The sequence below is a fragment of the Dendrobates tinctorius genome, unplaced genomic scaffold (genome assembly GCF_039654945.1).
Source record: "Dendrobates tinctorius isolate UK_male_01 unplaced genomic scaffold, ASM3965494v1 ptg000039l, whole genome shotgun sequence".
NCBI classification, from domain to species: Eukaryota; Metazoa; Chordata; class Amphibia; order Anura; family Dendrobatidae; genus Dendrobates; species Dendrobates tinctorius.
Window position 1 is genome coordinate 37,891,155 of NW_027361707.1, and position 20,277 is coordinate 37,911,431.

Here is a 20,277-nt window from a genome sequence, read left to right on the forward strand (position 1 = left end):
GCGCTGCTTCCCTTCTTAGCTCTGCCATGCGCCCAAACAGTGGTTTACCCCCACATATGGGGTATCAGCGTACTCAGGACACATTGCACAATAATTCTTGTGGTCCAAATTCTTCTGTTACCCTTGGGAAAATAAAAAATTGGGGTCGAAAAGATCATTTTTGTGGAAAAAATGATTTTTACATTTTTATGGCTCTACGTTATAAATGTGTGTGAAGCACTTGGGGATTCAGAGTGCTCACCCCACATCTAGATAAGTTCCGTAAGGGGTCTAGTTTCCAAAATGCGGTCACTTGTGGGGGTTTCCACTGTTTAGGCACATTAGGGGCTCTCCAAACGTGACATGGCGTCCGATCTCTATTCCAGCCAACTTTGCATTGAAAAGTAAGACTATGTGCACACGGAGTTTTTTGCCTCTGCGGATTTTGTAGTGAAAACTGCAGATAAATCTGCAGGATTAAAGTCCTGTGGTTTATCTGCGGTTTTACACCTCATAATGGATGAAAAGAATTGACATGCTGCGGATTGTAAACTGCAGCAAAACCGCGCGGAAAAATCCGCAGCATGTGCACAGCGGTTTCCAGTTTACCATTGAAAGCAATGGTACTGTACAACGCAGCTAAATCTGCTGCGGACCAACAGGACCAGAAACGCTGCGGATCCGCAGCAGAATCCGCACCGTGTGCACATGGCCTAAAATGGCGCTCCTTCCCTTCCGAGCTCTGCCATGCGCCAAAACAGTGGTTCCCCCCCACATATGAGGTATCACCGTACTCAGGACAAATTGCACAACACATTTTGGGGTCCAGTTTCTCGTCTTACCGTTGGTAAAAAAAAATAAATTGGATTTGAAGTAATTTTTTTGTGAAAAAATGTAAATGTTCATTTTTTTGAACATTCCAAAACTTCCTGTGAAGCACTTGAAGGGTTAATAAACTTCTTGAATGTGGTTTTGAGCACCGTGAGGGGTGCAGTTTTTAGAATGGTGTCACTTTTGGGTATTTTCTATCATATAGACCCCTCAAAGTGGCTTCATATGTGATGTGGTCCGTAAAAATAAAATGGTGTTGTAAAAAGGAGAAATCGCTGGTCAACTTTTAACCCTTATAACTTCCTAACAAAAAAAATTTGCTGCTCCCAAATTGTGCTGATGTAAAGTAAACACGTGGGAAATGTTACTTAGTAAGTTTTTTGTGTGCCGTATCTCTGTGATTTAAGGGCATAAAAATTCAAAGTTGGAAAATTGTGAAATTTTCAAAATTTTTGCCAAATTTCCGTTTTTTTCACAAATAAATACAAGTTATATGAATGAAATTTTACCACTGACATGAAGTACAATATGTCACGAGAAAACAATGTCAGAATCACCGGGATCCATGGAAGCGTTCCAGAGTTATGGCCTCATAAAGGGACAGTGGTCAGAATTGTAAATATTGGCCGGTCATGAACGAGCAAACCACCCTTGGGGGTAAAAATATGGGGGAACCACAGAAGTTCGGATCTCCCCACTTCTCCCTATTGCTGCATTCCCTCTGGATCAGTCCGTCATTGTTACTGTCAGTGACATCTGTGATCTGTATGTCAGCCCTTCTCATGCACAGCACCATGGAACCAATGGTGCTATATAAATAATAATAATTCGTAAAAATACGATGTATGAAAATAGAAACTAATCCGCTCAGAAAGCAGCGGAACGAGATAAGAACCAAACCGCCAGGATTATGGGGTTTTTTGGTCGCTGCAACATTGGAAAGTGGCATCAATAAAAACCCCTGGGGGCAAAGAATAACCCTCAGCCCCCGAAAAATGAGAACTCTACAGGAAAATGGCGACGTGATATGTATCTTATCACAACTGTAGAATATAGACTCCAGTCTGGTTCTTTGACCCCTAAAAAAAAGGAAAGGAAAAAAGTTCTGGCTGTTACATCTATGACTGTAGAGCAGTGACTGTCATCTTCTGCTCATGCGCACAAGTGCAGGCCGGGACGGTCCAGCCCTGTATCCATGACTCCCCACCAGTCTGAGCCGCTCGGGCCCTGCTCTCGTTTCCCTGTGCTATGGCGCCATCTGGTGGCTAAAAAAAAAACACGGCTGTAGCTGTTATTCCACGCTTTGCCGCTGTGTGGCGATTCCCAGCTCCGGACATACTTTGTTGTTGGGAAGCACATTCTCTTCCGAAAATAAAGCATTAAAAAAAATCAGTTACCAAATCAATGATGGCGGCGTAGGGCGCATGCCAGTAGTGGTTGTGCAGGAAGACGTCCGGTGACGTCAGTAGCCCTGTTCTGTTCTTCTGTCTCATGGCGTCTTCTCTCAGCGGGATGTTCTCCGGGCAGCCTCCCGGGCCTCCGCCGCCCATGCAGCCTGGAGCAGGGCCTGGCCTGATGTCCACTCCTCCCGGGGCGAAGAACACCAACAGCACCCTGGTGGACGAGCTGGAGTCCTCGTTCGAGGTAGGAACGTGCAGACTGGAAACTGGGGCCGTCCGACTACAACTCCCAGCATTCCCTGATGACGTCAACATGCTGGGAGTTGTAGTTCCACAGCAGCTGCACAGTCTGCACTGCAGATGATGGAGGAGGGACAGGTGTATATTAGTAGTCTGCAGCCTCACTACAAGTCCCAGCATGCACACAGGACACTGGTGCTTCTCTCCCCCAGCTCTGGAGCACTGCAGCCCCCCCCCCAACAGCTCTGGAGCACTACAGCCCCCCCCCCCCAGCAGCTCTGGAGCACTGCAGCCCCCCCCCCCCCCAGCAGCTCTGGAGCACTGCAGCGCCCCCCCCCCCAGCTCTGGAGCACTGCAGCCCCCCCCCCAGCAGCTCTGGAGCACTGCAGCCGCCCCCCCCCCCGAGCTCTGGAGCACTGCAGCCGCCCCCCCCCCCTCGAGCTCTGGAGCACTGCAGCCCCCCCCCCTGCAGCTCTGGAGCACTGCAGCCCCCCCCCCCCCCCCCCTGCAGCTCTGGAGCACTGCAGCCCCCCCCCAGCAGCTCTGGAGCACTGCAGCCCCCCCCCCCCCCCCCCAGCAGCTCTGGAGCACTGCAGCGCCCCCCCCCCCCAGCAGCTCTGGAGCACTGCAGCCCCCCCCCCCCCCCCAGCAGCTCTGGAGCACTGCAGCCCCCCCCCCCCCCCCAGCAGCTCTGGAGCACTGCAGCCTCCCCCCCAAGCTCTGGAGTACTGCAGCCCCCCACCCGAGCTCTGGAGCACTGCAGCCTCCCCCCCCCCCAAGCTCTGGAGTACTGCAGCCCCCCACCCGAGCTCTGGAGCACTGCAGCCCCCCCCCCCTGGCTCTGGAGCTGTATACCTAACATCTTGGTCTGAGGGAAGAGATGATTTGTATTTTGCCTCCTCTATGGCAGACCCCGCTGACTTCTGTAACGGCGGCTCCGGTGTATTACCGGGGAGTTAGATGGAGGGGTCTGCATGCCGCCATGTCGGGAACACCGGGGTCTATGCACCACAATAACCAGCATTCCCTCTGTTCTAAGGGTGTGCTCACATTTCGCTCTGTCACCGTTCCTTGTCCCTGTTGGGGCTTATGTCCGAACCTCCCCGAAAAACGGGTTTCGGACGCATGAGCTGACGGGGCCATAGACTATAATGGTGGTGACAGGGCGAGCGTGGGCTCTGACGTGCGTCATTTTCAGGTGTATGTGACTACTGGAGGCGGACGCTCGGACAGAGGAGACTGTGTAGTAGGTGTACACGCCCGAAAATGATGGACGTTCGAGCCCATGCTCGCTCTGTCAGCACCATTGTAGTCTATGGCCCTGTTGGCGAATATGTCCGAATCCTGTTTTGTGGGGGACGGTGAAGTAACCATCGACAGCGCCGCTGACCGGGGGGATAGACGCAATGTGAAGGCACCCTAAGGTATGTTCACACTGAGTGAAAAACAATTGGAAAACTTCCTATTCATTTCTATGGGAAATCCTCTGTGCTGTTCATATGATGAGGGTTTTCCTTTTAGAGTAGCTGCTGTTTTCATTTCTATGTCATGAATTGATAGGACACATGAAGATTAGACACGTTGTAATACATCAGAGAAATCTGCTTCTTTCTTATTCTCAAAATCCCATTACTGAGACAGGAGAAGACAGTTCACTGTAGAGAGGAGGGGGGAGGAGCTCTGCCTTTAGCTCCTCCTCCCTCATCTACATAGAATCTTATCGGCACCAACTGTCTTCCGTCTCATTAATGTAACAATGAATTCCGATTTTAACCAAGAATTGATTATTTTTAAAGTGATCAGTCCAGGAGGAGAAGAAATCAGATTTCTCTGAAAACATAGTTGTTGGACTTGTTTCCACTCAAGAAAGTATTGTGTGAACGTGTCCTAATGGTTTCCAGTGGTTTGTTAGGGTGATGCTGGGTGCGGCCACACAGAGACTTTTTCCATCACACAAGTTGGCGCAGTCTGAGATCGGTTACTGACTTAGGATAAAAGCCAAACCAGAATCTGTTTGCTGACACATGTTTGGAAGGTGTAACTCCTCCTCAGTGCAAAGCATGAGATCTGATTTGGTGTATGAGAGGCATCTGACTTGGGTCTACGGGGTAACAATCTCCATGTTTAGAGTGACATGTCTAGAATGCCAGTGTAAGGAGACTTAAAGGCCATACAATGCTCCTGGGAGGTATGTCACTCTCCACAAAGAGAGATGCCACCCTTTAGACCTCAGTCAGAGGCCTCTCCATACAGCAAAATTAGATCTCATGCTTTGCACTGAGGAGGGGTAATATCTCAAAACACGTCTGCAAGTTGAGATTTTGGTTTGACTTTTATCCAAAGTCATATGGCAAGGCTCGTTAAAGGGTCGATAATTAATTTTAGGATCGCTACTTCCAGTAGATGGCGCTAGAGTTCAAGTCCTCTTACTCTCTGAAGAGACAATTTGCATATTTAATTTCCCAGAGGAGCATTGTATGGCCTATAAGCCTCCTTACCCTGGCATGTCGCTCTCCAGGAGGAGAAACAGGGCACTTACATGTAAGTGCAGCCAATTTACATCTATGGTGTCTAACCTGTTAGGAAATCACAACTCTCTGCATGTGAAGATCAGCTCTCCACCCTCCTGTCAAAATCATGGGCGGACATACCGCCGGTTCAACCTGTGCAACTGCACAGGGGCCCAGAGCCTCCAGGGGGCCCTGCCAGGCAGCTAATGAGGAGGGCAATTTGGCCGGTTTCTCTGGGCCCGAGGGGCAATGATATGATGGGGTGATGGGGAGAAGGCCGTGATGGGGAGAGGGCAATTATGGGATGGTGGGGAAAAATGAAATGATGATGGGGTGGTGGGGGAGAATGCAATGATGGTGGTGGAAAGGGCAATGAATGGGGGAGGTGGAGGTGGTGGAATGGGCAATGATGGGAGTGGTGGGGGAGAAAGCCAAAATAGTGGTGGGGGAGAAGAAAATGATGGAGGTGGTGAAGAGGGCAATGATGGCTTGGGGGAGAGGACAATAATGAGATGTGAGGGGAGGAGAACAATGAGGCGTGTGGGGGATTGGGATGGGAGGAAGGGGGACTTATAATTGCCTTAGGAACAGGGGGAGGTGGAGGAAGACATTATTATTATTACTTACTATGTCTAACACAGTCCCTAATTATATAGTGTACTCACTAATTCTGTATAACATCATCCTTAGTTACATAGTTTCCTCTTTTATTATGTATAACACCGTCCCTTATTACGTACCATCCTCTCTAGTTATATATGGTGCCGTCCCTTATTATATACCTTCCTCTGCTGTTATGTACAGTGCTGTCTCTTACATAGTGTATTCTTGCCCTCTTTTATTACATAGTCCCCTCTCTTTTTAGATATAAAATGACTGCTGATCGAGGAGCCGGTGACCAGGCTACCAGTCCATCAGCAAATCCATTAGAAAAGAAGCTTTCCCATGCTCCATCAGCCATCATTGCATTATACAGCTAACAAGACAGGACGGTAAGTAATAAAAAACAGGGCTCTATATAATTCAAAATGCAAGGGACCGTACTGTACATAAACGAGAGGGCACACTGTAAGGGACAGCAATATACATAATAAAGGAGATTATGTAATATATATACATGTATGTGTGTGTGGCTATATACACACGTAGCTTTGACGCCATAAAAGGAGGGGGGCCCAGACACATTTCTTGCACAGGGGCCCCAAGCTGTCAGTGTCCGCCCCTGGTCAAGATCACACCTCACCACTTGTACGCTTGACCCACTCCCGTCCCACCTCATCCCTAACCTTGCCACAGTCTTCATCCCAACTCTAACACACCTCTTCAACCTTTCACTTACAAATGGTGTCTTTCCCTCTTAATGTGTACAAACTGTAAAGCGCTGCGTAATATGTTAGCGCTATATAAAAATAAAGATTATTATCCTTTAAACATGCCTCAATCACACCCATCCTCAAAAAGCCCTCCCTCGACCCATCCTCTGTGTCTAACTATCGCCCGATATCTCTTCTCCCTTATGCCTCAAAACTACTGGAACAACATGTATATCTTGAACTGTCCTCCCACCTCTCCTCCTGTTCCCTATGTGATCGGTTACAATCTGGCTTCCGACCACATCACTCAACTGAAACTGCCCTAACTAAAGTCACCAAGGACCTACTAACCGCCAAGAGCAAGCGACACTACTCTGTCCTCCTTCTCCCGGACCTGTCTTTCTCCTTTGACACCGTGGACCACTCTCTCCTGCTACAAATTCTCTCATCTCTTGGCATCACAGGCTTGGCCCTATCCTCGATCTCATCATACCTAACAGACCGAACATTTAGTGTCTCCCTCTCACACACCACCTCCTCACCGCGCCTCCTGTCTGTTGGTGTTCAAGGCTCAGTTCTAGGACCCCTACTCTTCTCCATCTACACCTTCAGCCTGGGACAGCTCATAGAATCCCACGGTTTGCAGTATCACCTGTACGCCAATGACACGCAGATCTACCAATCTGGACCTGACCTGACCTCACCTCCTTACTGACCAAAATCCCACAATGTCTGTCTGCTGTTTCAGCCTTCTTTTCTGCTCGCTTTCTCAAAGTGAACATGGACAAAACAGAATTCATCATCTTTCCCCCATCTCACTCTACTCCTACACCAGACCTATCCATCATTGTCAATGGCTGCTCGCTTTCCCCAGTCCCGCATGCTCTGTGCCTTGGGGTCTTCCTCAACTCTGCCCTCTCTTTCAAACCACATATCTAAGCCCTTACCTCCTCATGCCGCCTCAAACTCAATTATTTCCCGGATCCGCGCATTCCTCAACCATGAAACCACAAAAACACTAGTGCATGCCCTTATCTCCTGCCTCGACTACTGCAACCCCCTACTCTCTGGCCTCCCCTCCAGCACTCTGGCACCACTCCAATCCATCCTGCACTCTGCTGCCCGACTAATCCACCTGTCTCCCCGTTATTCCCCAGGCCCTTCAATAGCTTCCTATTGCCCAGAGGCTCCAGTTCAAAACCCTAACCATAACATACAAAGCCACCCACAACCTGTCTCCCCCATACATCTGTCACATGGTCTCCCGGTACCTAATCGCACGCAACCTTCGATCATCTCAAGATCTCCTCCTCTACTCCCCCGGTATCTTTTTCCCACCACAACCACATACAAGACTTCTCCTGTGCTTCCCCCATACTCTGTAACGCTCTGCCGCAACACATCAGACTCTCACCAACAACGGAAACCTTCAAGAAGAACCTGAAGATCCACCTGTTCCGACACACAACCAGCACGACCTGCTCTACCCTCTCCTACTGTATCCTCACCCATCCCTGTAGACTGTGAGCCATCGCGGGCAGGGTCCCCTCTCCTTATGTACTTGTGTGTCCCTTGTCTTACAAATGTTTATTATACTTGTCTATATTTCTCATTTCACATGTAAAGTGCCTTGGAATAAATGGTGCTATATAAATGTATATTAATAATGTGTTAGGGCGTGCTGGGAGTTGTAGTTTTGTAACAGCTGGAAATCACTGAAATACGGAAGAAATTGTTAGTGTTTCCAGTACCCGGCGCATTGGGACAACGTCTGGTCTGTGCGCCCTGAGCTATACACAGCATCCCTTACTACAATGTTTCTACTTTAGGGGTGTTTCACCCCAATCCTTCCCTGACTGCCCGGCCGTGCATGGAGATCAGACATGTCCCGTCCTCTTCTGGGTGCTTGCAGGGCAGCCATGTTCCTGCCCACTGTCAGTTTCATGGTTTTCCGCAGCTTGTTGGAGATGGCAGCTGTCACTCAAACTTGCTCCACAGAGAAGGACTTCTAGTCGGGGCAACGCTGTAACATGGCCGCCTCAGAAATGGTATAATCCATTGTAGATGTAATTCGTTTTCCTCTCTATTACAGGCTTGCTTTGCTTCTCTCGTGAGCCAGGACTATGTGAACGGCACAGACCAGGAGGAGATCGGCACAGGTAACATACGCCGAGATGCTGAGTCTCTGTCGTTTATAGGGATTTTACTTCTTTTACCAAATTTATCCAAATAGCTCTCCATACAAACCAGGTGATGGCACCATGGCTCAGAGGTCGTTATTACTCATTATTACCTTTTTTGATGCTGCTTTGGCTTTTGTTGTCTAAATTACATAGTGGGGAAAAAAGTATTTAGTCAGCCACCAATTGTTCAAGTTCTCCCACTTAAAATGATGAGAGGCCTGTAATTGACATAATAGGTAGACCACAACTATGAGAGTCAAAATGAGAAAACAAATCCAGAAAATCACTTTGTCTGATTTGGCAAGAATTATTTTTCAAATTAAGGAGGAAAATAAGTATTTGGTCATCTAAAAACATGCAAGATTTCTGGCTCTCATAGACCTGTAACTTCTTCTTTAAGAGGCTCCTCTGTCCTCAACTCATTACCTGTAGTAATGGCACCTGTTTGAACTTATCAGTATAAAAGTCACCTGTCCACAACCTCAAACAGTCACACTCCAAACTCCACTATGGTGAAGACCAAAGAGCTGTCGAAGGACACCAGAAACACAATTGTAGCCCTGCACCAGGCTGGGAAGACTGAATCTGCAATAGGCAAGCAGCTTGGTGTGATGAAATTAACTGTGGGAGCAATAATAAGAAAATGGAAGTCATAAAAGACCACTGATGATCTCCCTCGATCTGGGGCTCCACGCAAGATGTCACACCATGGGGTCAAAATGATCACAAGAACGGTGAGCAAAAACCCAGAACCACAAGGGGGGACCTAGTGAATGACCTGCATAGAAATGGGACTGCCGTAACAAAGGCTACTTTCAGTAACGCACTATACCGCCAGGGACTGAGATCCTCCAGTGCCAGACGTGTCCCCCTGCTTAAGCCAGTACATGTCCGGGGCCGTCTGAAGTTTGTTAAAGAGCATTTGGTTTATCCAGAAGAGTATTGGGAGAATGTCATATGGTCTGATGAAACCAAAGTAGAACTGTTTGGTAGAAACAAAACTCGTCGTGTTTGGAGGAGACAGAATGCGGAGTTGCATACAAAGAACACCATACCTACTGTGAAGCATGGGGATGGCAACATCATGCTTTGGGGCTGTTTCTCTGCCAAGGGACCAGGACGACTGATCCGTGTACACGAAAGAATGAATGGGGCCCATGTATCGTGAGACTTTGAGTGCAAATCTCCTACCATCAGCAAGGGCATTGCAGATGAAACGTGGATGGGTCTTTCAGCATAATGATCCCAACACACACCACCAGGGCAACGAAGGTGTGGCTTCGTAAGAAGCACATGAAGGTCCTGGAGTGACCTAGTCAGTATCCAGGTCTCAACCTCATAGAAAACTTTTGGAGGGATTTGAAAGTCTGTGTTGCCAAGCAACAGGCCCAAAACATCACTGCTCTAGAGGAGATCTGCATGGAGGAATGGGCCAACATACCACCAACAGTGTCGCCAACCTTGTGAAGACTTACTGAAATCGTAATTGGATTTGTTTTCTCATTTTGACTCTCATAGTTGTGGTCTACCTATGATGTCAATTACAGGCCTCTCTCATCTTTTTAAGTGGGAGAACTTGCACAATTGGTGGCTGACTAAATACTTTTTTTCCCTCACTGTATGTGAAGAACTACAGATCCAATGATTCCTCTTCCACCACACAGACATTTCTTATAGTTAAAAAGTAATTACTCACATAACACAGCTCCGGTACTGAAACTGTTCAGTCTGCTGCCCAGCTTGAGAAACACAATCCATTAAGAGACATGGAGGCTGAGGAGAGATGTGGGATCAGTGGAAATGAGAGGTTTATGATGTGTGACGGCCTGTACTCGATGGTGGGGAGATTACAGCGTACTGGACGTAATACAAGGAGGGAATAAATGCCAGGAGCGTGGAAATGTGACTGCATTTGTGAGAGAATTTAGATAAATCACCATAAACTCATGTGAGCTCCATTTATACTTTTTTTTTTTTTCTGAAAGTGTCCATTATTCCAGATAGGCACAGAGACGTAGCAGACGGTCCCCTTACTGCTGAAATGTTTTGAAAGCGCTTTACTGCAAATGTCTGTCTACAGCCCCAGCCCAGGGGTCCATGCTGCGTCTGTTATGTGGTAGCACCAGTCTGAAACGTTCCCGGTCTTCTTCTCTCCTCCTCAGGTGTTGAACAGTGTATTCAGAAGTTCCTGGATGTGGCCAGACAAACAGAATGTTTCTTCCTACAGAAGAGATTACAGCTGTCTGTCCAGAAGCCGGAGCAGGTTATTAAGGAGGTGAATATCCTACTGTGAGGACCATGTCATCTCCTCACTACTCCTAAGGATGATGTCTCCATAGCAAACTGGCTTATCTCAAAGAGGTCTCCAGGACTTAAACCCCATACACATTTGATTAATGTCAGCTGAGCCCACTGATATCTCCAGGATTGTCCCACAGTCTGTGTCTGGAATTCCTCTGACAGTTTGTTGGGGGGGCATAATGAAATGGAAGGTCTGATTTTTGGCCTGCCGATCGCATTGTCTCCCTGAGATAATCTGCAGCCAGACGTGCCAGGCGATGGCTCCCTCATAGAAAACGCGGGACGCGCGCCTCTTGTGTATGAGAGAGGCGGCTGGAATGTCTGCCATCTGAATGATTGCTCAAAAAGAGACTGTTGGCGCTGAAGACTGTTCCAACCATGAACAGGCGCTTGGTGCACCATTGGTGTGGCCAAACAGTTCAGTGCACCTTTTCACATACTTGTTTTCACTTTTATCAGCGCCCTTTTACTGACTTTATAAAGCCAGAGCTGTCAATCAAAATAGAGGGGGTGAAGATGGGGGAAAACAAGCAGGTGGGAAACTGCACGGGACTGTTTGCCACATCAGAATAGTCATTCTCTGCTGACAGATTCCCTTTAAACATTCATGACCTGTCCTTAGGGCCCGTACTGATTAGTGCTATGAAAGGGCCAAAGCTGCAGCCCCATTCACCGCCACACTTGTATGTACAGGGCTGCAATAAGGGAGTTGTGCCACTAAGTCTGAGTTCACACGTGGCGTTTTTTTCGCGTTTCCGCGGCGGTTTTAACCGCTCGATTTTGCCGCGAAAACGCGAAAAATAAGCATCCCATGCATTCCTATGGGATTCCGCAATGCTGTACTAATGCTGCGGTTTTTACCGCGGCGGAATCGCTTCGTGGTAAAAACCGCAGCATGCTCATTAATTTGCGGAATCGCGGCGATCCCGCACCCATAGGAATGCATTGTTCCGTTTACTTTCCGCATGTGGCTGTGCACACCATGCGGAAAGTAAGCAGAGCATTTGCGGATGGTACCCACGGTCCAGAGGAGAGGAGACTGTCCTGTAAAAAATAGAATTTAAAAATAAAAAATATTGTTATTCTTACCTTCCGGCGTCCCGCGCAGTCTTCCCGCTTCTCTTCACGCTCTCGTTCCCAGTAATCCTTTGCGAAAATGCCCACGATGGCGTCCGCTCTCGCGGGATCGCGAAGTCTCGCGGTCATTCGCGCGACGTCATCGCGAATTACCGCGAGACGTCACGATCCCGCGAGAACTGACGTCATCGTGGGCATTTTCGCAAAGGATTACTGGGAACGGATGCGCGGGACGTCGGAGGGTAAGAATAACACCATTTTTTATTTTTTTTTTTACATTTTATCTTTTACTACTGATGCTGCATAGGCGGCCTCAGTAGTAAAAAGTTGGTCACACTTGTCAAACACTGTTTGATGAGTGTGCCCAACCTGTCAATCAGTTCTCCAAGCGATGCTACAGATCGCTTGGAGAACGCTAGCACTTTGCAAGCTAATTACGCTTGCAAAATGCTAGTTTTTCCGCGGGAAAATCGCGGGAATTTAAAATGCGATTTTCCCGTGGACTGGAATTCCGGAATTCTCGCGGTAATTTCCACAAGAGTTCCGGTACGTGTGCACTTAGCCTTACAGGCATAACACGCTATATAAGACATGTGCGGCCCCATCCAGCCCTGCCCAAGAAATAAAACTGTATATCACTTTACCTGGAGGGTTATCTATCTACCTGTGTACCCTAACAGACCTTACTGTAAGACAACATGGTCGCTCAGGTGGCAATAGTATCCATTGTAAGGCTGATGGAGCGCTGTGGGGGAACTAAAGGTTATGTCCACACTTTGCATGTTTGTGGCTGATGTCCCGTGTGGATTTGCATGTGGAAATCCAGAACGTAATACAGTACCAGCTAACTGACATGATAAATCTCATTTATACAGTTAGGTCCATATATATTTGGACAGAGACAACATTTTTCTAATTTTGGTTCTAGACATTACCACAATGAATTTTAAACAAAACAATTCAGATGCAGTTGAAGTTCAGACTTTCAGCTTTCATTTGAGGGTATCCACATTAAAATTGGATGAAGGGTTTAGGAGTTTCAGCTCCTTAACATGTGCCACCCTGTTTTTAAAGGGACCAAAAGTAATTGGACAGATTAAATAATTGTAAATAAAATGTTCATTTCTAGTACTTGGTTGAAAACGCTTTGTTGGCAATGACTGCCTGAAGTCTTGAACTCATGGACATCACCAGACGCTGTGTTTCCTCCTCTTTGATGCTCTGCCAGGCCTTCACTGCGGTGGTTTTCAGTTGCTGTTTGTTTGTGGGCCTTTCTGTCTGAAGTTTAGTCTTTAACAAGTGAAATGCATGCTCAATTGGGTTGAGATCAGGTGACTGACTTGGACATTCAAGAATATTCCACTTCTTTGCTTTAATAAACTCCTGGGTTGCTTTGGCTTTATGTTTTGGGTCATTGTCCATCTGTAGTATGAAACGACGACCAATCAGTTTGGCTGCATTTGGCTGGATCTGAGCACACAGTATGGCTCTGAATACCTCAGAATTCATTCGGCTGCTTCTGTCCTGTGTCACATCATCAATAAACACTAGTGACCCAGTGCCACTGGCAGCCATGCATGCCCAAGCCATCACACTGCCTCCGCCGTGTTTTACAGATGATGTGGTATGCTTTGGATCATGAGCTGTACCACGCCTTCGCCATACTTTTCTCTTTCCATCATTCTGGTAGAGGTTGATCTTGGTTTCATCTATCCAAAGAATGTTCTTCCAGAACTGTGCTGGCTTTTTTAGATGTTTTTTAGCAAAGTCCAGTCTAGCCTTTTTATCCTTGATGCTTATGAGTGGCTTGCACCGTGCAGTGAACCCTCTGTATTTACTTTCATGCAGTCTTCTCTTTATGGTAGATTTGGATATTGATACGCCTACCTCCTGGAGAGTGTTGGTCACTTGGTTGGCCGTTGTGAAGGGGTTTCTCTTCACTATAGAGACTATTCTGCCATCATCCACCACTGTTGTCTTCCGTGGGCACCCAGGTCTTTTTGCGTTGATGAGTTCACCAGTGCTTTCTTTCTTTCTCAGGATGTACCAAACTGTAGATTTTGCCACTCCTAATGTTGTAGCAATTTCTCGGATGGGTTTCTTCTGTTTTTGCAGCTTAAGGATGGCTTGTTTCACCTGCATGGAGAGCTCCTTTGACGCATGTTTCCTTCACAGCAAAACATCCTAAATGCAAGCACCACACCTCAAATCAACTCCAGGCCTTTTATCTGCTTAATTGAGAATGACATAATGAAGGGATTGCCCACAAATGTCCATGAAATAGCCTTGGAGTCAATTGTCCAATTACTTTTGGTCCCTTTAAAAACAGAGTGGCACATGTTAAGGAGCTGAAACTCCTAAACCCTTCATCCAATTTTAATGTGGATACCCTCAAATGAAAGCTGAAAGTCTGAACTTCAACTGCAGCTGAATTGTTTTGTTTAAAATTCATTGTGGTAATGTCTAGAACCAAAATTGGAAAAATGTTGTCTCTGTCCAAATATATATGGACCAAACTGTACGTTGCTGATCATTTTTGTGCAGAAATTGACGCGTTAATCCGTGTTGTGGAATTGTAGATTTCACTTTCTGCAACGCATAGTCTGAAATCTTTTTCAATTTCTCAGCAAAACAGCTCATGTTACATACTGATAAGATGCAGAAGAATCAAATGCAAATCTGCTATTCATGGAGATATCCTACAGGGATTGTCCAGAAGGATTAGAAAACCATGGCTGCTTTATTCCAGAAACAGCTGTCCACGTTAATTTCCACGAAGCTGAGCTGCAGTACCAGACATTCCTGGCTGACAGATATGACACTTTCTAGAAGAAAGTAGTCATGTATTTTAGATCCTAGAAAACCCCTTTAAATATAACCATAGTAGACATCAGGGCTATGGAGTTGGTAAGCCAAACCTGCGACTCTTGACTCCTCAATTTCCCTTACACCGACTCCGACTCCTCAATTTCCCTTACACCGACTCCACGACTCCGACTCCCACATATATTGCTTATATTTAAGTGAAAAATTTATTGTAGTACAATGTGAACATCAGACATTTAATCATTTCTATGATCCAATAATCAAGATATTTAGAACATAATATTTATTGGAATACAACTTTAGAACACAAAAAACTGTAATAAATTGTAAATATGTAATACACTGTATACATGTACATGTATACGGTACAGACCAACGTTTGGACACACCACCTCATTCAGAGTTTTCTTTTCATGACTATGAAAATTGTAGATTCATTCTGAAGGCATCAAAACAATGAATTAACACATGTGGAATTATATAAAGTGTGAAAGAACTGAAAATATGTCTTATATTCTAGATTCTTCAAAGTAGCCACCTTTTGCTTTGATTACTGCTTTGCACACTCTTGGCATTCTCTTGATGAGCTTCAAGTGGTAGTCACCAGAAATGGTCTTCCAACAGTCTTGAAGGAGTTCCCAGAGATGCTTAGCACTTGTAGGCCCTTTTGCCTTCACTCACCCAAACCATCTCGATTGGGTTCAGGTCTGGTGACTGTGGAGGCCAGGTCATCTGGCGTAGCACCCCATCACTCTCCTTCTTGGTCAAATAGCCCTTACACAGCCTGGAGGTGTGTTTGAGGCCGTTGTCCTGTTGAAAAATAAATGATGGTCCAACTAAACACAAACTGGATGGAATAGCATGCCGCTGCAAGATGCTGTGGTAGCCATGCTGGTTCAGTATGCCTTCAATTTTGAATAAATCCCCAAGAGTGTCACCAGCAAAGCACCCCCACACCATCACACCTCCTCCTCCATGCTTCACGGTGGGAACCAGGCATGTAGAGTCCATCCGTTCACCTTTCCTGCGTCGCACAAAGACACGGTGGTTGGAACCAAAGATCTCAAATTTGGACTCATCAGACCAAAGCACAGATTTCCACTGGTCTAATGTCCATTCCTTGTGTTCTCTAGCCCAAACAAGTCTCTTCTGCTTGTTGCCTGTCCTTAGCAGTGGTTTCCTAGCAGCTATTTTACCATGAAGGCCTGCTGCACAAAGTCTCCTCTTAACAATTGTTGTAGAGATGTGTCTGCTGCTAGAACTCTGTGTGGCATTGACCTGGTCTCTAATCTGAGCTGCTGTTAACCTGCGATTTCTGAGGCTGGTGACTCGGATGAACTTATCCTCCGCAGCAGGGGTGACTCTTGGTCTTCCTTTCCTGGGGCGGTCCTCATGTGAGCCAATTTCTTTGTAGCGCTTAATGGTTTTTGCCAATGCACTTGGGGACACTTTCAAAGTTTTCCCAATTTTTCGGACTGGCTAACCTTCATTTCTTAAAGTAATGATGGCCACTCCTTTTTCTTTACTTAGCTGCTTTTTTCTTGCCATAATACAAATTCTAGCAGTCTATTCAGTAGGACTATCAGCTGTGTATCCACCAGACTTCTGCACAACACAACTGATGGTCCCAACCTCATTTATAAGGCAAGAAATCCAACTTCTTAAACCTGACAGGGCACACCTGGGAAGTGAAAACCTTTTCCAGTAACTACCTCTTGTAGCTCATCAAGAGAATGCCAAGAGTGTGCAAAGCAGAAATCAAAGCAAAAGGTGGCTACTTTGAAGAACCTAGAAAATAAGACATACAGTATTTTCAGTAGTTTCACACTCTTTTGTTAATTATATAATTCCACATGTGTTAATTCATAGTTTTGATGCCTTCAGAGTGAATCTACAATTTTCATAGTCATGAAAATAAAGAAAACGCTTTGATTGAGAAGGTGTGTCCAAACTTTTGGCCTGTACTGTGTGTGTGTGTGTGTGTGTGTGTGTGTGTGTGTATAATATAAACACACACACTATGACTTATCTCGGCTAAGAGAAACCCTAGACCCTCAGGCTTCATTCACACTATGGGCGTAGCCAGGATCAAACCTAGGGGGGGAGGCAGAATCTCATACTGTTCCGCAGAATTTCATACTGCACACCTCAGCTGCTGCAGAACCTCATACTTCACACCCCTACACTTGAAAATAAAGCCTGCATCTTAAGAAGATGTGGTGATGAATGCAGTCTATTTATTCCAACTATCAGTTGATGTTACTGAAGACGAGCAATGCCTGTCCTGGGCGTCCTTTTGGGCAGCTATGAGATGTACCTGACTGGTGCTAAAAAAAGGAGTGTTAGTCTGTGTGCTATCCAGCGTTCATTCTTTTTGGTACAGATGTGATATGGATAAATGGATATATAGAGCAGATTTCTAATCTACTTTTGCTATTGAAAACATTATCTATGAGCTCGTGATGCGGTTTTTTTAAAAAGCTGATCTGCTTTTGCAACTGAAAAACGTATCCTCAAAAAACGCTGGAAAAACGCTGTGTGTGAATGTAGCCTTAGATCAGGAATAGAACAGCCATTTATAGGACATTTCATAACTTTCCCAAATTCCTATGAAAAAATATTCTGCATTGAACTACTGTACCCAATTTATTATATATTTTAGGAGTCGGAGTCGGTCCATTTTATACCGACTCCAACAAAATGAGCACCGACCACGACTCCGACTCCACAGCCCTGGTAGACATAACAGCAAACCTCCTCCTGCCAGGAAGCATTGTTTGCTGTTTGCCATCATCAAACCCTTGCTACAATATAAATTGCCTTTTTTTTTTTCTACATTTGCTCCTGATAGGATGTGACAGAACTGAGGAGCGAGCTGCAGAGGAAGGAAGCGCTCATTCAGAAGCACCTGGCTAAGCTACGGAGCTGGCAGCAAGGCCTAGAGGAGATTAATGGTCCGCCTAAGAAGCCAAGCGAAATGCCACAAGGGCCTCTGGCATTCCTGGAGCAAGCCTCTGCCAATATCCCTGCGCCAATGAAGCAGACGTGACCTGAAGGACAAATTGTAAAGAATATTTTTGTTTGTTTTTTTTTATACTATATTTTGGAAAGGGGAGTCAATTAAAAAATGCTTCTATAAACTGGTGTATTTCAGTGTTTCTTAATGTTTCCAAGTGTCAGATTCAAAAAAGCTAAAATACTCTGTCCTGCGCAGTAAGTGTCACATGTATGACGGGCAGAGAACTGAGGTGGTGCAAAAATAATAGAAGTGTCCATCTGAGTACATGATAGAGAAAGGAAAGCGTACCTTGCGCAGATCGTAGTAAGAAAAAACAGAGTTTGGGTTGTTTTTTACCTGAGCCTGTTGTGTCAGAGCAGGCACAGCGCTGAGGAATAATGAGGCGATTCTGATTTTCTGTTGCTCCACCTGCTGGACTCTGACATCCAGGCAGAAATCCAAGGAAGGGAGAAAAATCGGGGTTTGGTTCAGTGCTGCCATGGATGATGAGGTGATGTACCACTGGGGTCATTGTATAAAAGCTTTCATCGTTGCTTCGTGTTTCGGAGACGGTCTAGCCCCTTCATCAGGCTGGACTATATACACGATGAATACCCATGATTTTATACGCTCCTATAGAACATATATCAAATGAATCCAACTTGTGATCTGTTGGCAAATTAGCTGACACCCAGACCAGAGGGTGCTACCGTTGAAATAGAAAGAACGGTCTTAGTTGCAACAGATCCTTATAATTGTCCATCTGGAAATGAGAGAACACAATTTCTGCATTAGAATCCAGGCTTGTGCTCACAGGCTCTGAGTTGTGCAAAGCTGCCGCACATCTGCCTGGTCCTTAACCCCTTTCCGACATTGGGCATAATAATACGCCAATGTCAGACAACCTCCTTTTGATGTGAGCCCACTTCTTTTCCAGCACGTCAGCTGTTTTGAACAGCTGACATGTGCCCAGAACAGCCGTGGTTGGAATCGCGATCCACCCTCGGCTATTAACCCGTTAAATGCCACTGTCAAACTCTTGACAGCGGCATTTAACACGCACTTTCGGCAAGCGAGCCGGAAATCCGCCTATCGGTGACCCCCGTCACGTGATTGCGGGTCACCGATGGGTTGGCATAACTACCATAGGTCTCTGGTAGATATCTATGATTGTCACTGCCGTATTGCTATGAGCGCCGCCCTTAGAGAAAGCTGGCCACCCCGGCGAAATGCACGTCAGTGACTTCATCCCAAGTAGAATATTATCTCAGACTAATGAAGGCACTATTCGTATATCCACCGCCACGCTACTCCCCGTCAGATCTCTGATTGAGACACGGGTAATGAGATTTAGGGACTGGCGGGCTGATATCAATCCTCACATGGTCTCCTGACACGAGACGTGAAGAAGAGCGATCTTAATTGCAGCGCAGACGATCCCCGTAGTTAACACCGACAGGTGGATCGGGGATCACCGGCATTCATACTTACTACACTATTGGCAGACGGCGGCACAATTGCCTATCTTCTTTAGTTTGCAGTTGTGCAACTAGCAGAGTGGTTTGAGTTGCAGTGCCGATGATACCCCCAGCCGACACCGATGTACTTCTCTGCCCACAGCTTTACAGTGCCACAATTATGTATCTGCAGGTAATACATAATAATAATTATCCAAGTGCTGCATAATACAAGCCTCTGAATTTAATACAATAACGGGAACGTTTAGGGTGTGACATCAATGATGGCAATCCAACATCAAGCCATTGGATCTTCTTAATGCCCATATTAAATTGAAACCCAGCCTATTATTATAGGATCAGTGGCTGGGATATCATATCATAATTCTGAGACAGTCACTTGGGAACTAGTGATCATAGTGGTGCTTATAAAATAAATACTATGATCCAATGTACATCTTATGATGTATGATAATTTCATTTAAATTTAATTTTAATTTATGATTTATAATAAAGGACAATTTTATTAAAAACTCCCCTTCCCCTATTTCCCCCTTTTCTTCCTTATTTAAGGGTCAAGCCAGGACATGTTGTACAGTGCTGTGAAAATTAATTGGGACAAAGCATTTTTTTAAGTAAAATCGTAAGTTGGTTACCAGTCAGTGATTCAAACCAGTTTTAACTGCTTTGAGCAGGTGTGAGTGCCAGTTCAAAGCAGTTAAAACTGGTTTGAATCACTGACTGGTAGCCAACTTACGATTTTACTTTAAAAAAATGCTTTGTCCCAATTAATTTGCACAGCACTGTACATGTATTTCTGTTTGAAAGCCAAAGAAATATGGGACTGCTCAGAAGAACAGCATACTTTGATTAAAAAGTTGATTGCAGAGGGTTAAATTTATGAAAAAGTGCAATAATAGGCCATTCAGCTAAAATGATCTCCAGTGCTTTAAAATGGAAAGCCAAACCAGAGAGACGTGAAAGGAAATGGAAGAAAAGCCAGGAGGCAAAGACTCAGCCAATGATCAACTCCCAGATGATCACAGACAGTCTCATGTTACCTGTGAGCACTGTGACAGAAGACGCCTGAGTGAAGCTAATATCTTAGCAAGAAGTTTCTGCAAAGTCCCACTGTTAAAAAAGACATGTACTGAAGCGGATA

The 20,277-nt window shown here is 45.8% G+C and overlaps 1 protein-coding gene across 2 annotated transcripts; it reads left to right on the top strand.

Moving 5' to 3' along the window:
- Positions 1-1,967: 1,967 nt before the first annotated feature.
- On the top strand, positions 1,968-17,800 carry LOC141088518 (mediator of RNA polymerase II transcription subunit 28-like). 2 transcript variants are annotated; one of them, XM_073574641.1, is made up of 4 exons: positions 1,968-2,454; positions 8,366-8,432; positions 10,619-10,731; positions 17,512-17,800. In XM_073574641.1, exons 1-4 carry the CDS (start codon positions 2,302-2,304, stop codon positions 17,707-17,709), a joined length of 531 nt encoding a protein of 176 aa, XP_073430742.1. In that variant the 5' UTR covers positions 1,968-2,301; the 3' UTR covers positions 17,710-17,800. The 2 variants fall into 2 exon arrangements, 1 of the variants encoding a protein (XP_073430742.1); XR_012231967.1 differs by lacking the exons at positions 10,619-10,731; positions 17,512-17,800 and adding an exon at positions 5,826-5,952 and having other exon boundaries at positions 2,328-2,454; positions 8,366-8,434.
- The last annotated feature ends 2,477 nt before the right edge of the window (positions 17,801-20,277 follow it).